Source organism: Halichoerus grypus, chromosome X (genome assembly GCF_964656455.1).
Source record: "Halichoerus grypus chromosome X, mHalGry1.hap1.1, whole genome shotgun sequence".
Lineage (NCBI taxonomy): Eukaryota > Metazoa > Chordata > Mammalia > Carnivora > Phocidae > Halichoerus > Halichoerus grypus.
Window position 1 is genome coordinate 40,820,015 of NC_135727.1, and position 23,282 is coordinate 40,843,296.

The 23,282-nt window shown below is 36.0% G+C and overlaps 1 protein-coding gene across 5 annotated transcripts in view; it reads left to right on the plus strand.

Annotated features, from left to right (window-relative positions):
* Positions 1 to 23,282, plus strand: part of NUP62CL (nucleoporin 62 C-terminal like) — a 73,623-nt gene that overhangs the window by 26,184 nt on the left and 24,157 nt on the right. For 4 of the 5 annotated variants that reach the window (XM_078064123.1, XM_078064119.1, XM_078064120.1 and 1 more), the window contains 7 exons: positions 4,908 to 5,012; positions 6,515 to 6,613; positions 11,043 to 11,202; positions 17,857 to 18,007; positions 18,287 to 18,336; positions 18,477 to 18,611; positions 20,333 to 20,444. In XM_078064123.1, the coding sequence (XP_077920249.1) occupies positions 4,955 to 5,012; positions 6,515 to 6,613; positions 11,043 to 11,202; positions 17,857 to 18,007; positions 18,287 to 18,336; positions 18,477 to 18,611; positions 20,333 to 20,444 (765 nt within the window). In that variant the 5' untranslated portion in view covers positions 4,908 to 4,954. The remainder of the gene's footprint in view (positions 1 to 4,907; positions 5,013 to 6,514; positions 6,614 to 11,042; positions 11,203 to 17,856; positions 18,008 to 18,286; positions 18,337 to 18,476; positions 18,612 to 20,332; positions 20,445 to 23,282) is intronic. The other variant, XM_078064122.1, reaches the window with a different exon arrangement.

The following is a 23,282-nucleotide window of genomic DNA, read 5'->3' on the forward strand; positions in this document are numbered from 1 at the left end:
TAGAATTCCATGGTCTAGATGTGCTATAATTTATCTAGTCCCTTGCTGGTGGGCATTTAGGTGTTTCCTCATTTGTTAGTACAAACAGTGATGTCACGGCTCTCATTTTACATGTCATTTTACAGGTGTGCAAGTACATCTTTGTGGATAAATTTTGAGAAGAAATATTACTGGTTCAAAAGATAGGTTCACTTGGAATTTTTCAAACATCGGCACTTGTTTTCTAGAGGGACTATACCCAATTTACACTCCCATTAGGACCCTCAGAGGCTGCTTGTTTGTTCACAGTGTCCTTAATGGAGTGTGTTACTAGTTTTTTATTTCTTCCCATCTGTTTGGTGAAATTGTTCTCAATATAGTTATAATTTGTGACTTTTTCCTAAAAATGAGGTTGAATACCTTTTATATGTTTAAGAGGGGAAGCCTTTTGAAACAAATTATGGAGACATAAACCATAAAGGAAAAAAAATGATGGAAAGATTTGACTACATAAAAAATAAAACCAAAATAAAAAAACAAATGACAAACTGGAGCTGGGATGTTTTTGCAACATTTTTTTTAGAGAGGGGGAGGGAGGAGGGCCGGCAGAGGAAGAGGGGGAGAGAGAATTATAAGCAGGCTCCACACCTAGCACGAGCCTGATAGGGCTCGATCTCACAACCCTGAGATCATGACCTGAGCTGAAATCAAGAGTGGTCACTCGACCAACTGAGCCACCCAGGCACCCCACAACATTTGACTAAATAGCCTTAATATACACTTCAATAATAAGACAATACTCTAGTGAGAAAATCAGCAGATGCCATAAATAGGCAATTTCGGATGAGGAAATTAAAGTAGCCGTTAAACCCGTAGTAAAAATTTAGCCTCACCTGTTGGTAATGAATTATAAATATTAAAACACCTTTGCTGTAAAACTGATCATCTCTTTAAAAGTATACTACATGTGGTGCTTCTTCTAGATGAAACATAGGGCTATTCCACGATACACATTTTAGATAGTTGAAGGTATATAGTAGTGTTCCCAATTCCTTCCCAGCATCTCCCTATCCCCTTCACCCTCAGTGGCCCTAGATCTTTTGGATAGCAGAGTCTTACATTATATATTGCCAAGAGTTGTTCAACAGTTGGATGTAGGCAGCAACAGATTCAAGTGCAGTTACTTATTAAGTACTTTTTTCCTTTTGAAGAGGAAATAGAATGTCATTATGTATTGGAGTCTGGAAAAAGTGGGTTCAATTCAGCAGAAACTTTGACTGAGTACTTATTACCATGCGCCATGTACAGTGATCTAGAATGAGGATGAAAAGATAAACTTTGTTTTCAGTTAACCAATGAATCTCATTTGTGTCTTTATGTACTTCATTTCTTTAGCTTTATTTTTTATGTACTCTTTATTTGAAATTTTAAAGCAAGAGGCAGGTAATCTGTTTTCTGAAACTTTATCCCAGACTTCTATTTATTATTTTTTTACAGTTTTATTATTATGTAATTCACATACCATATAATTTACCCATTTAAAATGTACAATTAATTGGGTTTTTAGTATATTCACTGAGTTGTGCAGTCATTACTGCAGTCAATTTTAGAATATTTTCATCACCCTCAAAGGAAACTCCATACCCATTAGCAGTCACTGTCCATTCCTCCCTGCTCCAGTCCCTCACAACCAAGAAACTGCTTTCTGGCTCAGACTCCCCTATTCTGGACACGTCATATAAAAGGAGTCATAAAATATGTGCTCTTTTGTGATTAACTTCTCTCACTCCGTGTAATGTTTTTAAGGGCTCATCCATGTTTTAGCATATATCAGTACTGCTTTTCCTTGTTATGGCCGAATAAAATTCCATTGTATGGATATACCACATTTTATTTATCCATTCATCAGTCGATGTTCATTTGGGTCGTTTCTACCTTTTGCCTGTTATAAGTAATGCTCCTATGAACATTCACGCACATGTTTTTGTGCAGATATATGTTTTAATTTTTCTTGTGTAGATACCTAGGAGTAGAATTACTGGGTCATACGGTAACTCTATGTTTAACACATTGAGGAAGTGTCAGACAGTTTTCCAAAGTGGCTGTACCATCTTACATGCCCATTAGCATTGTATGAGCTTCCCAATTTCTCCACATCCTCACCAACACTTGATATTATCTGGCTTTTTGATTATAGCCATCTGAGTCGGTATGAAGTGGACTTTCATTGTGGTTTCGATTTTTAATTCCCTAATGACTAATGACATTGAGTTTGTTTTCATGTGTTAGATGGCCATTTGTATCAGCAACTTGGCATCTTTCTGACCATTCTTTTGTAGTCGCCTCTCCCTCTGGCCACAGCCTAGAAGGAATCTCTACTTTTAAGGATTTACGTCATTAGATTTTGCTTACCTGGATAATCCAGGATAATCTCCCTATCTCAAGGTACTGAACCTTAATCACATCTGTAAAGGCCTTTTTGTCAAGTAAGGTAATATGTTTGCAGGCTCTGGGTATTAGGAGGCAGCTATCTTTGGGGACCATTTTTCTGTCTACCATACCATCTTAACAATACTAAATCTTCTGATCCACAAACATGAGATCTTTCCATTTATTTAGGATGTCTTTAATTTCTTGTAGTGATGTTTTATATTTTCCTGGGTATAAATCTTGCACTTCTTTTGTTAGATTTGCTCCTAAGTATTTTTTGAGTGGAATGATGTTCTTAATTTCATTTGTGGGTTGTTCATTGCTGGCATATAGAATTGTAATTCATTTTTCTGTGTTGATCTTGAATCCTGCAAATTTGCTGAACTTGTTTAATGTTCTAATAGATTTTTTTTTTTTTTGTGGCTCTCTTAGAGTTTTCTGTATTCATGATCAAGTCACCTGTGAATAGAAATAGGTTTATTTCTTCCTTTTTGACCTGGATGCCATTTATTTTGTTTTCCTGCCTAATTATTCTGGTTAGAACTTCTAATGTATTGTTGGGAAGAGCAGACATCCTTGGTTTGTTCTTGATGATAGTGGGAAAGTATGCAGTCTTTCACCATTAAATATGACGTTAGCTGTGGGTTTTTCATAAATGCCCTTTATCATGTTGTAGACGTTCCCTTCTCTTCGTAGTTTGTTGAGCATTTTCATCATGAAGCTATGTTCGATTTTCTCAAATCCTTTTTCTACTTCTATTGAGATGATCCTGTTTTTTTCACATAATATCATAATTGAGGTATAAATCACATATCTTAAAATTCACCCTTTTAAAATGTGCAATTCTGGGCGCCTGGGTGGTTCAGTCGTTAAGCGTCTGCCTTCGGCTCAGGTCATGATCCCAGGGTCCTGAGATCGAGCCCCACATCGGGCTCTCTGCTCTGCGGGAAGCCTGCTTCTCCCTCTCCCACTCCCCCTGCTTGTGTTCCCTCTCTCGCTGTCTCTCTCTGTCAAATAACTAAATAAAATCTTTAAAAAATAAAATAAAATGTGCAATTCAGTGTTTTTAAAAAATATTCACAGCATGTGCAACCATAACCACTATATAATTCCAGAATATTTTCATCACCCCAAAAAGAAACCTGGTACCCATTAGCAGTCACTCCCTATTACCCCCTCCTCCCAGCTCCTAGCATCCACTAATCTACTTTCTGTCTATGGATTTGCCTATTCTGGACATATTCTGGACATTTCATATAAATTGAATCATACAGTATGTAGCCTTTTGTGTCTGGCTTCTTTCATGTAGGGTAATATTTTCAAGATTCATGCAGGGTGTAGCACGTATGAGTACTTGATTCTTCTGATCTCAGGAGGAAGACTCTTCAGCTTCCTCTTTCCCTAGTTACCCCTGGTAAACTAGCTGGCCTACAGTCTAAATTTTTACTCTCACAAAACTACTTGCTTCCTTTTAATTGCTTAGCACCAAAATCTCCATTCTTTTTTTTTTTTTTTTTTTCTTGAGAGAGAGTCCTTCGGCTTGAATTTCCTCACACTCCTTTTCAAAAAAGGCAATACTTTTGGGTATAGCTTGGGAGCTCTCTGTTTTTATGGGCTTCCTTTACCCCTGGGCAAAACCTTTGAAACAGTGCTGTGGGTGCTGTATAGGGCTAGTTTCCTCTGACCCTCTTGCTTATTGCTTCAGGCATGGAACCTCAGCCCTATAAGTGAGCTGGGACAAGGAAGTCAGGGTAGGGGTGATGGGGCCCCCGTATTCTTAACCTGTTGGGCCTGGTGTAGTACCTCTGCCCTATGAATGAGGGCTGACTAAAGGAAGGGAGTCCCTCAACTCTTGGCTGTACTCACCAGGAATTTCAACACGTTAACACTATGTGTTGGAGGTGATTTGCTGGCTGCTTGCCTTTCCCAATGAAATACTGTGTCCCTTGGTTGGGAGCTGGGGCCAGTGTTATTGGCCACTCTGGCCTGGAGTGTGGCTTCCTTCAAGGTGAGCAGGGGGATAGAGGGAATGAAGGGAGTGGGTTGTGATTCATATGCTAGACTCTCATTGGTATAACTGAGTCAGCAGATTTTCTTGAATAAATGTTCTTTATTTGTTGTATATATTTTGGATGATTTCCTGAGATTTCAGATTGTTTTCTATACCAGTTATGGTTGTTTCACTGGGGAATAGGTCCCCAGGACTTCTTATGCTGCAGTTCTAGAAGTGGATCCCCCTCTTAACGTTACCTTTTTAGTAAAGTAGAATTTCTTGGTTATGATGGTGCTAGAAGGCTGACTATACTAAGCAGTACTGATAAACTATTTTTTTTAAATCAGGCTTTTATTATGTTTTATTTGTTAGATCTCAAGAGTATCTGATTTTCTTTGCTTTGTTTCAGTTTCTCTATATAAATGAACCTTGTTATAATGATGTTTTATTTTTAAAAAATTGTTCTTTGGTGACATATTTTTCTGCTTGTTACTTTGATTTTTAGGTTTGGCTTCAGCATCGACTGCTGACGCCACTACTTGTTCAAGCACCATGCTGTTTACTTCAATGTCAAATGCTTCTACTTCTGCTGCTGCTACTGGGCTCTCTTGTAAGTTACTGGTTGCAAAGAAAATACCATTATTTCGCATCAGGCCACTTAACTCAATTTGCCAATATAAGCTATGGATCTCTTGCATCTCATAAATTATCATTATGCTCAAACCCATCTGTAACTGCTGCTATCAATAGTAGCTTTGCTTAAGAACCTAATTGTCATGGCTTTAGCTGTGAATTTTATGTTAACATGATTATTCCAGCTTAAAATGATAATTTTAAGCATTTAATTCATTAACATTGTAATGTTTTGAAACAACTTCTTGAAGCTAATGGGAATAGGAAGAGTGGGAGTCTTGCCAAGTATATCTGACGGGAAGAAGTCTTATTATCCATGTGAATAAGATAAAATGGGAATTAAATGTTGGAGCCTTGCTATCATGTATTCTTCTAGATAGACCAGGTTTGTGGTCCTTACATTTTACCTATCGGAAGTGATGGATGACAAAAGGACCAGTTTGGGGTCTTAATTGACACCGTGTGTTGCCTTGTGGCTTCTCTCCTTAAAGAGGAACATCTGGATGCGTTGATCTGAGAAGTGGGATATTAATTATCTTGTAACCCCAACTTCTTTGCTATGTATCTTCCATTAGTACAATAACAGCAAATGTTGAGCAATTCTTTCTTACAGGTCCATATAAGCTGACTCTGCTTTTGAGATATCTTCACAGTGCCATGACATTTATCATTAGACTTTGTTATTGTAACCCTAGCTGTAATATGGTTCCCCCACAGGCCTATTATAGCAAGATTGTCACCATTCCTGGGAATAAAACTTGCCAGGAATTGCTCATGCCTAGTTCAGGGTAAAAAATAGTGGTCTGTCATCCCTATCCTCTTATGAAGCTGGAATAGGCAAACATTAGTTAAAATTGCTGGTTACCACTTGAGTTGTATTTTCTACCAAATAGACTTCCAGTTTTGAGACACGAGTGGGATTCTGGAAGCCTTTTGATATATGTAAGCAACTACAAACAACAGATTTCGTGAATATGACCACGTCTGAGGTTGGAAGTTATGATTGTTGAAAGCATTCCATTTTCAATCAAAGACTTGCCCTCTGACCTTTGAAAGGCTTGTTTTCATTCCTGTCTTTGATGTCCTTGCCTACCAAATGAAAAGAAATCTCACTCATAGTATTTGTAAAATTAACTTTAATGAGGTAAAACTTACATATAAAATTAACTTATTTTAAGTATACAATTCAGTGATTCTAATAAGATTACTGAACTGCGTAACTACCACTAAAACTGTAATCCAGTTTTAGAACACTTCTCTCATCCAAATAAGATCTCTCAGCCCCAGACAACTACTAATCTATTTTCTGTCTCCATAGATTTGCCTTTTCTGGACATTTCTTATAAATGGATTGACTGTAGGTTTTTGGAGTTCAGCCAAAAGTTTCTAAAGGACTCTTCAGATCAAAGAAACTTTATCTAAATTACTCACTGTTTTTAAATTAAAGTATAAAAGGTAATATTATGTTATTCTCTGCAGTTGGTGCTCCAACAACTTCGACTGGAACATTTGGTGGCATAACTTTGGGATTTGGATTAAAATTCCCTGGAGCAGGTGGAGCAGCTCATACTGCTTCTAGTAAGATTTGAGAATTATTGGGGTGTGTGATGTGTTTGGATGCTCAGTGGAAATGTGCTGTGTAACAAGCAGTGAGAGTGTAGTATTCCATAGCTTTTAGGACTGTTTAAGTAAGTTATGATCATTTCATCAGAGTATGCAAAAGGTACACCAAAAGTGATGATTGCCAAAGTGTAGTGAGACATTTGATACCAATGAAGCTACTTCTTTGAGATGACCGTAATCAACACTGCTACCAAATTCTTGTCAACTTTTAAATTTAAGAATTTTTATTATTGATCATAGTGTCTACATTGACCCAATATATTGGGATTGATAATTCTTTTTCCCTAAAACTTAAGTTTTGACCTGTATTAAAGTTGACCCTATCCTAAAGCTGATTACAGGAGTTTCCATCCTGAATTTGTTTCTGCCGGTTAAGAGCTAGTTAGGTTGTAGGTTGAAGAGAACTTGGCTAGTCATAGCCTTATATCTTATGGTGAGCTGGGTGGTTAGGGGTCAGTTGCTACTTAAACCTACCATTTAAGTCAGACTCCATTCTAGGAAAGTCTTATTTGTTTTATTTTAAAAGTTTACGTAAGGCTGAACAAATCTTTCCTCAAACCTGGTATAAATTAAAAGTCACTCTTTTTTTAAATTTAAAGTAATATTCCTAAACAGAGATGTCCGCCATCTATTTATGTATTCTTTTGCATGAATGATGCTTAACTGAGTTTCTGCTGTGTACGAGGCAACTGGCCAACCTATGAGAATTGTGAAGAGTGTGTCTTGAGGACTTTACAGGTCACCATATTTGCAAATACCATAACCCATAATTCCCCCCGTAAAATGCTGAACAAAGAACTGATTCTTTCAGCCGTGGGTTGAGTCACTGAAGTATGAATTGGCAGGCTCTTTGGTGACTCTGCCATAACCCATCCCCTCCCCAGCTAGGTCTCAAATTCCTTCCTGCAAACTGGTACCTTTGCTACTAAGCCATCCCTCCTGGCCATTCCATCTACCATTACCTTATATACCCATCTCCTCATCAGATGTATCTCAACTTGACACCCTTAACCCAGCGTTGGTTTTTCTCCCCTACTCACCTTTCCTTCTCCCCAAGCATATTTACTTGCTCAGACTCTTCACCTCACAAATCAGCCTTGTAGGGCAGCTTTCAAGTGTCTGTGTCTGCAGATTTATTGTCATTTGGGATTATTCTCTGCCCTAAGTATAATCAGCAAGTTTTAAGAGAAGCTTGCTTGTTATCAGTCTTATATCTTTTGTATGGAAAATGTTTGCTTGGATAGGAAAATTGGGTAGTAGGATGTTTTGAAGGATGTTTTCACTATTTTATATAACGATCTTTAAGACCATCAGAATGAGATTTATTTAAATGCAAATGTGGCATGCAGTTATTTTGTATTATTTATAGAACTGTGCTTCCTTTTTACTACACAGATAATGTAGAGTTGACTGTATTTAGTTTAGACCAAAGTCATAACTTGCAAAATCAAACTGTGAGGGAACCTTTCGTTCTCAAATCCATTGCTTTTTTGGTATTAATTGAATTGCTATTGTTATTTGAGTATTATCTCCTATGCCAGAGCTAATTTACACCTTTTTAAAATACTGTAAAAAATAAGGAACAAAGATAAATACTGTTTAAAAAGGTTAAAATAATCATACCATTTTTTTATGACTCAAGATTCTTTTATGTTTAGGCTGACAGGTATTAATTTCCTAAAGGTATTTTTCCTCATCTTTGTGGAGATGTTTTGGTAGTGATGGTAGCTGCTTTTTTTTATTATAAAAATCATACACACATGTATATATAATATATACATATTTCACTGTCTCTAGAGTGAACAGTTTGGTGTTTATCTTTCTAGCCTTTTTTTCCAAACACATACAAACATACATTGAATTTATTTGTTTTACAAAAATGGGATCATTATAAATATACACACATGTAATCCTAGAATCTGCTGTTTTCTTATATGTCATCTTTGCACATCTGTCCATACTAGGAAATACAGATTACTTTAAAAAAAAAACAAAACAAACAACCTTTGGGTGAAGAAAAGCTTTATAAGAAGGACTCTTTCTTTTTCTTAATTGTTTTTCTGTTTTCTGTCTTGAATGTAGTAGTTAACACAGTGTTTGAATGAATTAATCAATAAAGGAGGGGTCTCCATAGTGTGATTAAGTTTCAGTATTTCTGGAGGAAGGGTTTCTTTTCAGATAAGATTTTTATTCTCCGATGAAGATTGTGATGACATAGGATTGTAAAGAATGCCACGTGGGATCCAATCTGTAATCTTCCCAGTGTTTTGAGTGATAAATGACCCCAGGGAATCCTTTGTGACTGGGTACGCTCTTTCCCTGTGGTGTTCATTCCACCCTCACAAAGGCTAACCCAAAGAATTAGGGAATTCTTGTAAGGATTCTTGTGGCCAAAAGGGAAATGGAATCTTTTGGAAATCTAACACAGGTATTATCATGGCACTGAACTTTAAAGAAATTGGAATTTAAGAGTTGTTCTAAAGGCAGCTTTAGGGACCTAAATCTATTGCATAAACATAATTCTGCTCTTTTCCCTTAGTCTTCTCTTTTCTGACTTCCCATTGGTTTCCTTACCTCTTTTTCTACCTTACTATTTTAGCTTATTCTTTTTTTTTTAAGATTGTATTTATTTGAGAGAGAGTGCATGCACGAGCACAAGCACAAGGGTGGGAGGGGCAGAGGGAGAGGGAGAAGCAGACTCCCCGCCAAGCAGGGAGCCTGATGTGGCTGGATCCCAGGACCCTGAGATCATGACCTGAGCTGAAGGTAGAAGGCACGCACTTAACCGACTGAGCCACCCAGGCGCCCCTTAGCTTATTCTTAATTTTGAGTTGCTCAGACTCCTCAATTCTACTTCATATCTGTCCTCTGTTGGTTCTTTCAACCCCCCCCCCCACCTATTGTCTGATTCTTTCTACACATTTGGGAATATTTCCAAATTTCTGCTTACAGTCTGATTCCATATTTCTGGAAATATTTCCATATTTCTACCTATAGTCTGATTCTTTCCATAGTTCTAAATTTTTGAAAATGAGATTCTGACCTATTTTATCCCTGCTTGGCTAGAGCTCTCTATGCCAGACCCTTGTATAGGCTGCCAGTAGTATATGAAATGGAGACCATACTCCGGATGCCCACCTTGTCCCAATCAACTGTGAACTAGGAGCAAAGGACAGAATTATTGGAATAAAGAAAGAGTATCTTAGCTTGATCCCTCAGCAGGAATGGAGTAGGCCAGTTTCCCTCAGTATAGGCTGTGCATGTTTTGGCAGGCAGCACGATAATTATGTATTTATCTAGTAAGGCCATTAACCTGAAAATATTGCTAATTGGGAAAGCAAGGCTAATGTAAAAGAAACAATTGTGTACATGTTATAATGTATTTTTATAACAAATTTCTTGTTACAGAAGCAGCATCTATTGATTACCAAGAACATTTGAAAACACAGAGAACCAAAAAGAAGAAAACATTTCCAGTCCCCACCAGCCACAGTTTTCTATGAATTTTTAAGTGCTCAGTGTGTAGGAAAAACCGAAAGTGCTATGAGAAGTTCAGAAAACCAAGGGATAATGATGGAGTAGAAGAGAAGTGGGTGGCAAATATGGGGGAAGAAAGAATGTGAGTTAGGCCATGAAATATAGTGAGGATGTCATCTAGAGAGGGCTAGGTTTTTAGTAGGGGTACAATGGAAAAAGACACATAAGAGAGAGGTCTGGGCTGTAGATGAAACCTTGAGAAGCTTTCTTTCACCTATTAGACTGGCGAAGATATATGCCTAGTATGGGCTATATCGTAGAGAAACAGTATGGGCTCTAACATAGAGAAACAGGGACTCTGCCCTACTGATAGAAATGTAAATTGGCAAAATCTTTTTGGTTGGACAATTTGGCAAGATATATTAAAATTTATAGCATGCTGACCCTTTGATCCAGCAATTTCATTTCTAGGAATTAATTACAAGAAATATTCATGTAAGTATGCAAAGATATAGATGTGTACAGAGTTTGTATAAGATTCTAATTATTCTCTCCTTAGAAGTTTAGTAGAATTTGTCAGTGAGGTCATCTAGGTCTGGAGGTTTGTTTATGGGAAGAGTTTTGAGGTTTGATTCAATTTCTTTAATGATTATAGGTCTGGTTAAGTTGTAAATTTTCTTTTTCTACACACACATCCAGGATTTTTAATTTTTAGCAGAAAGGTTAATCCAGATGTCTGGCCTGCTGTATATCACTTCATATTACAACAGTATTGAGTGCTAATTCACACAACTTTGAATTAAATTTCACATTTTAAAAAATGCTTTCTCTAGCTTTTATCCTGAATGATCAAGGACTAAATAAAATAAATCTCTCATTTCTTACTAACGTGCATTTTATTTTCCAGCTACAACATCAACAACGACCACCACCACTGTCACCACCACCACCACTACTACCACAACCACCAGTGGATTTACCTTGAACCTAAGGTCACTGACATCATCTGGGATTAATAACATTGTTCCAGTCGGTATTAATTCCCTACCATTTACTTCGACTGTTAAGTAAGCCTGTTTCTTTGAAAATTTGCGTGGATTTCATTTTATTTATCATGCACAAGGTATAATTTGCTTGTATAGCTTTAGAATAGTGTTTGAAAGTTAGGTAAATGACCCAGCCGAAGGAGCAGATAAAGGATTTCTGTAGCTTAGGAAGTGGAACGATTAATAGCACACCTTTGTTTTATTACCATTATAATATGATTATTACTATTACTAATAACAGCTAGCATTTACTGTGCAATTACTATATGTTTAGCAATGTGACAGTGCTTTACAAACATCATGTCATTTAATCCTCACAATAACTCTATGAGGTAGGTGCTGTTTTTGTTCCCATTTTATAGATGAGAAAACTGGAGCACGTAGAAATTTTTTACTGTGCCCCTGGTAATGGTAGAGCCAGGATTAAAATCCAGGCAGTTGAACTCCAGAGGCTGTATTCTTAGAATCTATGCCATGTTCTTCTCTAATTGTTGTTTTTAATTAAACCTTTTATTTTGAGACCATTGTAGATTCACATGTGCTTCTAAGAAATAATACAAAAAATCCTGTGTGTCCCTTACCTACTATCTCCCGATAATAACATCTTGCAATGCTATTGGTGCAGTGATACAATCAAGATATAGAACAGTTCTATCAGCATGAGGATCCTTCCTGTTGCCCATTTATAGCCACACTTACTACCAATCCCTCCTTTCCCTGACCCTGGGCAACAATGAATCTGTTCTCCATTTCTATAATCTTGACATTTAAAAATGTTACACAAATAAATTCTATATTATGTGATCTTTGGGCATTATTATTTTTTTTTTAGTCATACTTCCTTGAGATAAGTTTGTCATGTGCATCAGTAGTTTGTTCTTTTTTATTTCTGAGTAGTAGCCCATGGTATTGTGGATGTACTATAGTTTAACTATTCACTTGTTGATGGACTTCTAAGTTGTCTCCAGTTTCTGGCTATTATGAATAAAGCTGTTTTTGTTTTGTTTTGTTTTGTTTTTGTTTTTTTGTTTTTTTGTGTGTGAATGTAAGTCTCATTTCTCTGGGATAAATGCCCAGAGTGCAGTTACTGGGTGGTAGAATTGTTGCATGTTTATTTTTTTTAAGATAATGCCAAATTCTTTTCCAGAGTGGCTGTGCCATTTTACACACTTGACAGCAATGTATGAGGGATCCAGCTTGTCCACCTTCTCACCAGGATCTGGTGTTGTCACAATTTTTTATTTTAGCCCTTCTAATAGATGTGAAATGTTATCTCATTGTGGTTTTAATTTGCATTTTCCTGATGACTAATGATGTTGAGCATCTTTTTATGTGTTTATCTGCCACCAGCATATCCTCTTTGGTGATGTGTCTGTTTATGTCATGTCTTTTGTCTGTTTTCTACTTGAATTTCTTTTTTTAATTTCAAGTGTTGAGAGTTTTATATATTCTAGGTTCAATCTTGTCAGATATGTGGTTCATAAATATTTTCTCTAAATCTGTAACTTGTCTTTTTGTCTTTTTAACAGGGTACTTTGCCAAACAAAAACTTCTAATTGATGAAGTCTAGTTTATCACTTTTTCCTTTAATGGACCATGTTTTAATGTCAAGTTTAGGAGATCTTTGCCTAACTCTAGATACCAAAGATTCTCTGTTTTTTTCTAAAAATTTTACAGTTTTACATTTTGCATTTAAAACAGGAACCACTTTGAGTTAATTTTTGTATGAAGTGTGAGTTTTAGAGCAAGGTTCATTTTTTTTTTTGTCTTGGGTGTCCAATTTTTCCAGCATCATTTGTTGAAAGGCAGTCTTCAACTTCCTCCATTGAAATACTTTTACACCTTTGTCAAAAATCAATTGGACATATTTGTGTCAAATTTTATTCTGCTTCAATTGATACAATATTTTGGGAATTTTCCTCTTTAGTTTAATGATATAGTGAATTACATTGATTGATTTTCAGATGTTGAGCAGCCTTACATACATAGGATAAATTCGACTTGGTCATGGTGTAAAATTTTTTTTTATACATTTTTAGATTAGTTTGCTAGTATTTTGCTTGAGGACTTTTATATTTAAGTTCATGAGAGATATTAGTCCATAGTTTTGTTTTCTTTCATTTTTTATTCTGTCTTCATTTTTGATATGTGAATAATACTAGCCTCATAAAATGATCTGGGAAGTATCCTCTTCTGTTTTATAAAAGGAATTGTATAAAATTGTATAAAAAATTGTTTGTTAAATGTATGGCAGAATTCTCCAGTGAAACCTCTGGGCCTGGGTATTTCTTTTTTGGGAGCTTTTAAGTTACAAATCAATTTCTTTAATGGTTCTAGTACTATTCATTATCTGTTTCATCTTTGATAAGTTTTAGTAGTGTGTGGTATTCAAGGAATTGGTTTGGTTTTCTAAGTTGTCAAATTTATGACCATAAAGTTGTTTGTAGTATTTGCTCTTTGCGCTTTTAATAGCTGTTTCATTTCTTATATTGGTGTTCCATACCTTTCTTTTATCCATTTTATTCATCCTTTCCCAAAGAAGTAGCTTTTGTTTCACTGATTATTCTCTATTGTTTTCATTTTCAATTGCATTGATATCTACTATTTATTATTTCTTTCCTTCTGATTGTGTTGGGTTCATATTGCTCTTTTTCTGGTTTCTTGAGGTATGAACTTAGATTATTGATTTGAGACCTTTCCCTTTTCCTAATGTAAGCATTTAATGCTATAAATATCCTCACCATTGCATTAGCTGTGTACCACATGTCCTTTAAAAAAAAAAAAAAAGATTTCATTTGTTTAGTTGAGAGAGAGAGGGCGAGGGAGAGAGAGAGAGAGAGCACATGAGTGGGGGGGAGGAGCAGAGGGAGAGGGACAAGCAGACTCCCCGCTGAGCGGGGAACCGGACATGGGGTTTGATCCCAGGACCCTGAGATCATGACCTGAGCCAAAGTCAGACACTTAAACTACTGAGCCACCCAAGTGCCCCTGTATGTACCACATGTTCTATTGTGTTTTATTTTCCTTTTCATTCAATTCTGTCTACTTTTCAAATTGCCTTTATGAATTCCTCTTTAACCCATAGATTATTTAGAAGTATGTTAATTTCCAAGTGCTTGCAGATTTTCATGTTTTCTTTCAATATCGATTTCTAATTTGATTCTATTATAGTTGAAGAACATGCTCTGTATGACTTGAGTCATTTTGTATTTGTTCAGGTTCGTTTTATAATGAAGTTAGAGTCTTTCTTGGTGGCTGTTCCATGGGCACCTGAAAGTTGTGTTTTCTGCTGTTGGGTGGAGTGTTTTATATATGATGATGAGTTCCTACTTCATTGTATTTTCAGATCTGTATCCTTGCAGCTTTTCTCTCTATTGCTTCTTTTAGTTGTGGAGAGTGGCAGTTTGAAGTCTCCAACTAGAATTGTGAAATCCTCTGTTTCTACCTTGCTCTATCTGTTTTGCTTTTTGTATTTTGAGGTTCTGCTATTTGGTTGCCTACACGTTTAGGATTGTTGGCCTTCCCTGGTGCTTTGATTCCTTTATCATTATGCAATGTCCCTCTTTGGTAATTTTCTTTGCTCTAAGAAAGTGACCTTATTTGGTATTAATATAGCCATCTCTTAAAAAATTAATCTTGCATTATATCTTTTTCCATCGCTTTACTTTCAATCTATTTGTGTCTGTATTTGAAATGAGTTTCTTGTAGATAGCATATGGATGGATCATAATTTTTATCCGCTCTGCCAATTTCTGCCTTTTAGTTGGTATATTTAGCACATTTACATTTAAGCTAATTACTGATATGTTAGGGCTCAAGTCTGCTCTTTTATTACTTCTGTTTTTGTTTTTCTTTCGTTTTTTAATTTCCCTGTGGGATACTCAAACATTTTTTAGGGTTCCATTTTGTTCTATTTTTATAGTGTTTCTGAGTATATTGCTTTGTATAATTTTCTTACTAGTTGCTCTAGGTATTACAGTATACATATGTAACTTCTAATAGTCTAGTCATGTTGACATTTTACCACTTTGGTAATTCCATTTAGCTCCCTTAACTCTTCTTACCTTTTAAGTTTAATTGTCTCAAGTATTTCTCTGTGTACATTGAACACCACATTATGTGGTGTTACACCTTTTGCTTCAGCCATCAAATATGACTTAAAAAATTCATGAGAAGTAGGATAGTCTATTATATTTATCCTTTTTGTTCATTTTGACTTTCCTTTAAGAAGTTCCAAGCCTTCTTCTGTTTTCTTTTTTTTTTTCCTGATTAGCTAATTTTTGAGGGTAGGTTTGCCAGCAACAAAAAAATCTTGCAAGGGAATATCTTTATTTTCCTTTCATTTCTAAAGGACATTTTCACCAGATAGAGAAGTTGTGGTCAACAGTTTTTTTTTTTTTTTTTCTTTCAGTACTTGAAAAATGTTGTGACACTTCCTTTTAGCCTCCATGGTTTAAGATGAGAAATATGCTGTCATTTGAATTGGTATTACCTTTTAAGTAATGTGTTGTTTCTCTCTGGCTACCTTCAAGATTTTTTTTCTTCCTTTATCTTTAGTTTTCAGAAATTTAAGTATTATGTGTCTTAGTGCAGATTTCTTTGAGTTATTCTGTTTGGGGTTTGCTCAGCATCTTGAATTTGTAGATTTATGTCATTTGCCAAATTTGGGAAGTTTTCACCTTTATTTTTCAGAATACTTTTTCAATCCCATTTTCTCTTTTCCTCTCTAATCTATCATCCTCCGATGGTACGAATGTTACCTCTTTTATTATTGTCCTCTAGGTTCTTTAGATTTTTTTTTTCATTTTTTGTGTCTTTTTCTCTTTGCTGTTCTGTAAATTCTATTGATCTACTCTCAAGTTTGTTGATTCTATCCTTTGTCATCTTCACTCTAGTATCAAACCCTCTAAGTGAGCTTTTAATTTCAGTTATTTTAGTTTCCAGTTCTATAATTTCCATTTGATTGTTTTTCGTAACTTCGGTTTCTTTGCTGAGATTTTCTAGTTTTCATTTGTTTCTAGAAAATTCATAATTGCTTATTGGAGTATTTTTTGATGGTTGCTTTAAAATTCTTTTCAGAGAATTCCAATGTCTGATACCTCTCACTGTCAGTGCCTTTGGATTGTCTTTTCTCTTTTGAGTTGTGATTTTCCTGGTTCTTGATAGGACAGATAATTTTCAGTTGTATTCTGGACATTTATGTCTATTATGTTAGGGGAGTCTTTTTTTTCAAATCAAGTAGTCCTTTTGTTGGGGTGTAGTACAAGGGTTGGGCATGTTTGTATCTTCAGCTTCCTACTAGACCCTGCCCATACCACCCCAGTACAAGTAAAGCCTCGATGCAGATGAATGGTATGGAAGTTCAGCTACCCCTAAGCCCTGCTGATTCATTCCCCATGAAAGTGGGGCAATGGGTCACACCACTTCATTGCCTCAAGTGGGGATGTAAGCTCAGCCCTCAGCTGGGTCCCTGGGACCCCAGAACAAGAGGAAGTGGGGTACTAACTCATACTGCTTAGTTGCTGCAGGGTAGAGGCAGAATTTCAACTTCCTTTGGGGCACCACTGGCACAAAAGGAGTGAGGAAGCAGGATATCAACTATTCTGCCTTTTATCACTTCATTCAGCCTTTTGGTGCTGGTTTGGTATGGAAGCTTAGCTCCCTCCTGGGTCTCGCTGACACAGGCTTTGGGGAGAAAGGGGGTCAGAGTGCTGACTAGCCCTGCTTTGCCCTGCCTCATTCAGTCTTGATTTCTCCAGTAGGTGTGGAGGTTAAGCTCCCCACTGAGCCTTGCTGACACTCGGGTTGTGGGAAGTGGAGTCCTTACTAGCTCCAGTTTGCATTACTTTGTTCAGTCTCAGTGATGCCAGGTGGTATAGAGGTTAAGCTCCCCATTGGGTCCCACTGACACTGAAGACAAGCGGTGAAGCCTAACGGTAACTAATCCTTTCTCGCTCTGCTTTATTAAGTCTTATTGCCGCTGGGTGGGTATTTAGATTCAGCTTGTCACTGGCCTTCGCTGACAGAACCCTGGTAGAGAAAAGAGAACACTACCTGCCTCTACTGAGCAGAGAATTGATGATTACCTCTCTGCTCAGTCCTGCTGACACTGCCCCAGCAAAGGAATCAGAGCATTGCCTGGTTCTGCCAGTCACGGGCTGGCAAATCAGCTGCCTGCTTAGCCTATTTGATACTACCTAGCAGGGGAATCAGAGTTCTCCTCGGTTCTGCCCAGTGGAGGATGGAAGATCAGCTGCCTACTCTGTTTTGTGGATGCTACTTAGATTGGGAATGGATCATTTTGACTAAAAGCTATGGGGAGAGGGAGTCCTATCTCTGGCCACATGCACCCAAGATGGAGCTTGCATCGTGCTGAGCTGAGGGTGAAGGAAGGGAGCAGCTGTGGCACAGACTTTAGCTGTTCTTACTGAAATTTGGTAGATTTCTTAATAGACTTTTTTTTTATTTGCTATATTCCTTTAGGGTAATTTCCAAAGATTTTGAAATGGTTGTTTTTAAAATAATCTTGACCACCTATGCTGGTTTTGTTGGGGAGCAGGTCTGAAAAACTCATGTGTTATTTTCTTCTCTAAGTCCTCCTATGTTATTCATTTAAAAAATACAGTTATACTTTTAAAAATGTGATCATATGATCTTACTATATCCTTTTTTTAGTGCAATTGTAACTCCCATAATGACATACGGTCAGCTGGAGGGTCTGATAAACAAATGGAACCTTGATTTAGAGGATCAAGAGAGGTACTTTCTTCACCAGGCCACTCAGGTCAATGCTTGGGACCGTACATTGATTGAGAATGGTGAGAAGGTAAGAAGATAGTCTCATTAATCTACCTGTATTGTACAAGTATTTTCAAAGTCTCATTAATCTACCTGTATTGTACAAGAGCATTGTACACAGACCTGTGGTTTTGTGGTTAATTTTCTATCCCAATATTGGTGATCAACTGAAAAATATTTTCCTTTGTAACGAGTTGAATTAGGAAATTGTTCATATTTGAAGTGTATATGAGAAAATTAATATTGCCTTAAAATTACAACATAAATTCAAATATTTACATTATTGTATTCTTGTTTTCCTTTATAGATTACTACTTTACATGGAGAAGTGGAAAAAGTGAAACTGGATCAGCAGAGGTAGAGCCTTAGACTCCCTAGGTTGAAAGATTAAAGATCTATTTCTTTGTCCATTCTTTCTTCCTTGTTGTAATTTTTGACATTGATTTTGACACTCCAGATTCCTTTCATCGGCCCTTCCGTTGACTTGTTTTTTTTAGGCTGGAACAAGAATTGGATTTTATCCTGTCACAGCAGAAGGAACTGGAAGATCTCTTGACCCCTTTAGAGGAGTTTGTGAAGGACCAGAGTGGGTCTGCTTATCTGCAGCATGCAGATCAGGAGCATGGAAAGACGTAAGTAACTGAATAAAGATCAAGGAATGGGACAAAACTTAGCTACTTTAAAAAAAAGGGAAAAAATAGAATTGAAGGGCAGGGAATAAAAATTGGTAGAAAAGGACAAATTCTTGTAGTTGCCATTTATCAACTTATTTGGCTGTTTTCCGTTTAACTTTTCAGGATGCTTGAAAATGAAGTAATCATTCTGGCAGTTTTGTTTTATAGCATTTTGTACACTTACTAATCTCAGGCTTATACATGACCACTGTAAAGTTTTTATATTTGTCAAGTTTGTTCTTAAATTAGAAATACAAGTTTTATGTGTGTGGTGTCATAGTATCGTGGGATATTTATGGTCTCCTGTTTATATTGACTCTTTTAAACCTAATGTTCATGCAATTGCTTCAGTGATAAATCATTGGCTATTTTAAAGGCAATTTGTTAATCTGGGGACAGACTGCACAGCTTTCAAAAATGGAATGATTTTGTCAGTGTCTTGGGCTGAATATATTTTTGTGTGTGTGTGTGAGATTCAGTCTTTTTGTTGATAATATTATCAAGTGTCCCCACAGTAACTTTATCTCTCCAGAACTGAAATTTGGTAATCAGGCCAAATAATAAAGTGTTATTAGGAAAACTTGTCTGAATGTGCTACATAAACCAGACTGAGACCAAATCAGACTCCCTTTGGTACTGAATTATTAGTGAGTTAAGACTGAGCTTATTTTCTAAAGGCTTGCGAATTAACTTTTTTGTAGGTGCATTAAATAATCTGTATGGATCCTAGTTCTATTTCTGCTTTTGTATTTCAGCCTTTGTGAATCTTTTTTTTTCTTTGCATTGCTTTCTATGCACTCTATCATTTTTTGAAACCTAGAGACTTACACTTTTGGCCATGAGTACCTAACTGTAATTTGAAGGAATAATGAAACATAGTTCTTTCCAATTGTTTTTATGTAGTCAGATTTATATTGTGATGGAATCTTTAGTAGGACCTTCACCAATCAAGGTAACCAATTACCTTTAAATACTCTGGGACAGAAAGGCGATAGATAGTTATCAATAAATCTCATTGAATCCTTTAATCTTTATAGACATTAAGGTTGAAAAACTCTGATCACTTTAATTCATAAACATATTATTGACTAGGTTAAGTGTGTATGTATGTATGTGTGTAAATAGTTCAGGTGGAAATCTTGAGAATTTAGCCAACTAATATTTGCTATGAACTTAGCAGATTTATCTGCCTTTGATTATTGTTAATCTCATTTCTCAAAATATCTTTTGTTGGATGATGGAGTATATTTATATAAGGTTTTACTTTGAAAATTTACGTATTTAAAATCATTGAAGACATCTCAGCACTTATTGAATACTCCTAAACACCGAATAACTGTATCATGTATCTAAATGTCTTATGAGTTCATTGTAAGAGCTAAAAAGAGTTTCGTTGCTTCAGAGCTCCCCAGGACATTATCCAGAGGGTAAATAGGTGACTATAAAAATGCCAAGATGCTTAAAAGCCTTCACCTATGGAGTCTTTTTAGAATATGGTAATAATAAGGTCATGAATGCCGCCTACATAAAAATGTGCCATTTGTCATAACCGAGACCTACTTAGAAGGCAGGGGGACTTGGTGAAAATCCAGCTGGCAGGATCATCTTTGTATGTCAGTAACGAGACATAGCGGCGAAAGCATTTCTTGTTAATCTCTTTATTTTACCTGCTTTTTCAGTTATAAATTAGCAGAAAATATAGATGCTCAGCTGAAACGAATGGCCCAAGATCTCAAGGACATTATCGAGCACCTGAATACATTTGGAAGTCCTGCTGACACTACTGACCCGGTGTGTGAACTGCTTTATCTCTTTAGACAACCAAGATTTTAGTGTGAAATTAACATTCTGTGAGTTCCTTTAGCTAGTGGCGTTCTCCTGTCTTCTTGTGCTCCTTACCTGCCTCTACAGATATGAACTTTGGGGTATGGTTAAGTGGGGCAGGAAAGATTTAGGAGCAGAAAAGTTTGAGTTTTTTGTGATTATTCTCAGGAGGGTAAAAAAAAAAAAAAAAAAAAGACGACTTTCCTCCTTAAATGTTCAGGGTTTTCTCCCTGTTCTTCACATAGCTAAGTATGTCCCTGTACTTACTTTTCTGTTGCCTTACTCATTAGCTAATTCATTCTTCCTTTTACATGTTTTTCTATGGATTCGTGTAATTGTGAGTATATATGTTTGGGTTTATTAGGTATATCCAGGCAATCCTTAACTTATGACTGGGTTATGTCTTAAAAGTTTAATAAGTCAACTATTTGAGTCTTAAAATATATTTTTCCATAGAAACTTTGTTAGATGTGATTATTAGGTTTCCCCCTGCCTCGTACAATCTACCTACCTCATAATGTCAGTGTATTTTAGCATGGGAAAATAAACCTGAGGCTCCAATTAGAGGGTTGAGATGTTTTGAATTAATTTGGCCATAAGAAAGGATTGGTACTTTTCCCCTTTATCTATGCTCTAATTAAAGAGCTTATTTTCCTCTACCTTTCCCAATTGTCTTAGCAACTAAATGGGAGTTCTCTTTTTTCCCCTTTCTCACTCCCTGGCAGTAATGGTAAGAGGAATCTCCCATTGTAGGAACTCCCATTGTACTCTCTGTCTGTTGAGTATAATTCAGAGTGGGGCCAGGACCTGGGTAGGTGAGGACAAAGAATATATATCGTGATTATTCTTTAGTAAGCTCTTTGTCCAATCATACAGACAGTTCTTTATCTATGTACACATTACTAGCTTTTTTTAATTATAAAGAGACAGCATGGTATAGTTGAGAAAGCATTAGAATTTTATTTAAGTCACTTAATCTCTCTGGATCTTAGCTCCTTCTTTTGCAAAATGTCAAGGGTGGACTTAAATGATCTTGAAGTCCCCTCTAGCTATAAAAATTATGCCATTCTCTACTTTGGGTGAATCTAAAATTGAACAAAGACAAATACAAATTAGTCTGGGATTATCCATGCTACCATCTCCTTGTGTTCACATAGATGATCAAGAGTTGACAGAATATAAGTTTTCTTTTTATGAAATATTAGCTCACCATTGTGATTATAAAGTCCACAATTATAAAAGAATTTTTATGCATAAATAAATACATGCAGATTTAGACATGAGGCAGAGCTGAAATCTAGTCTCTCTGTGTTGAAATAAAATAAGAAAACCTGAACAGAGTAAGTAAAAAGGGACTGTAATCCTATCCTTATCTTTTTTTTCTACTTGGATTGTTTTATTTTGGTAGTGGGGAGTAAATGGTGTGAGTTTTGTTTTTGTTTTTCCTCACAAGGGTGATTGAGATGTTTAAGATGAGTGAATTAAAGATAATTGCTGCTCAATAGCGGGACAAAAGAAGCAAGAGATCAGCAACAATTCATCTCTTTTCTCAGATAGCATAAATCACTGGGCAAGAAGCAGAGAAAACATTTGCTGAACAATAATATTCTTGAAGATAATTTATTGTAACCAGATCAACAAAGCTTCCTTACTGTGGGCCATACACCAGGGTAGAAAAATAGCCACAGTGTTTAACAGTATTCACAATGTTGGGATTTACCTGTTTATTTTTACTGTTTGTATGCAGGGGTGGTGGTGGGGGATGGGGTAGAGAGTAGGGGAGTGTGGGGGAGATAGGAGAGACCACCTAACACCTAAAATTTTTATTAAGCAGATCCATATTGTGGTATATGGTCTTCAGTTACATTTTCTTACAAAAACTCATTGTTCCTACTGCAAGTTGTATTTCTATTTGTTATGTTAAAATACACGAAATTTCTGTTTTCATTACATACTGTTCTTTTAAGTGTGGTAACATTTTCATTTCCTCCTACTTTCATTATTATCCTGGACTTTACTAGAATAGTCTTCAAAAGTATTCTAAGAAATTTTAAATGTCTAGTGTGTCTCATTACAAAGTTAATACATATACTTACTCAATGTATTAAGCTTGGAAAATACGGAAATCTGTGGAGAAAATTAAATCACCTCTATTACCAGTACCCTGCTAATATATTGGTATATTTTTTCCAAGTCTTTTTGCTATGCTGGTAAAAATTCTCCTTTTGTTTTAAATAGCATTGGAAGCATACGTATATGGAGTTTTGTATTCTGTCTTCATTTCATATTCTTTCACAGTGTTTTCTCAAAATTTTAAGCATTCTTTGAAAACTGGAAATCTTTGAAAATATTTATGACTTTATAATATTTCATTAGAGGTGATTTTACCATAATATGTTGAATTACTGTTTTAAATTGGTGGAGAGACTGTTTCCAATTTTTTGCCATTATACAGTTACTCTGTAATGACCAGTTATGTTTAGATCTGATTTTTTCCTCTGGATAGGTTCCTAGAAGTAGAATATATTGAGTTAAAAGGTATGAATATTTTAAGACTGTTGATATATATTGTAAAAATTTACATTTTGAAGGGTTGGGTCAATTTTTATTACTATAGGCTGTATAAGAATGTACCTATTTTCTCCACACAGTTGACAACTGAGTATTACCATTTATTAAAAATTGCTGACTTGGAAATCTTGCTATTTGCAACAATATGGTTGGACCTTGAGGGCATTATGCTAAGTGAAATTAAGTGAGACAGAGAAAGACAAATACCATATGATCACACTTATGTGTGGTATT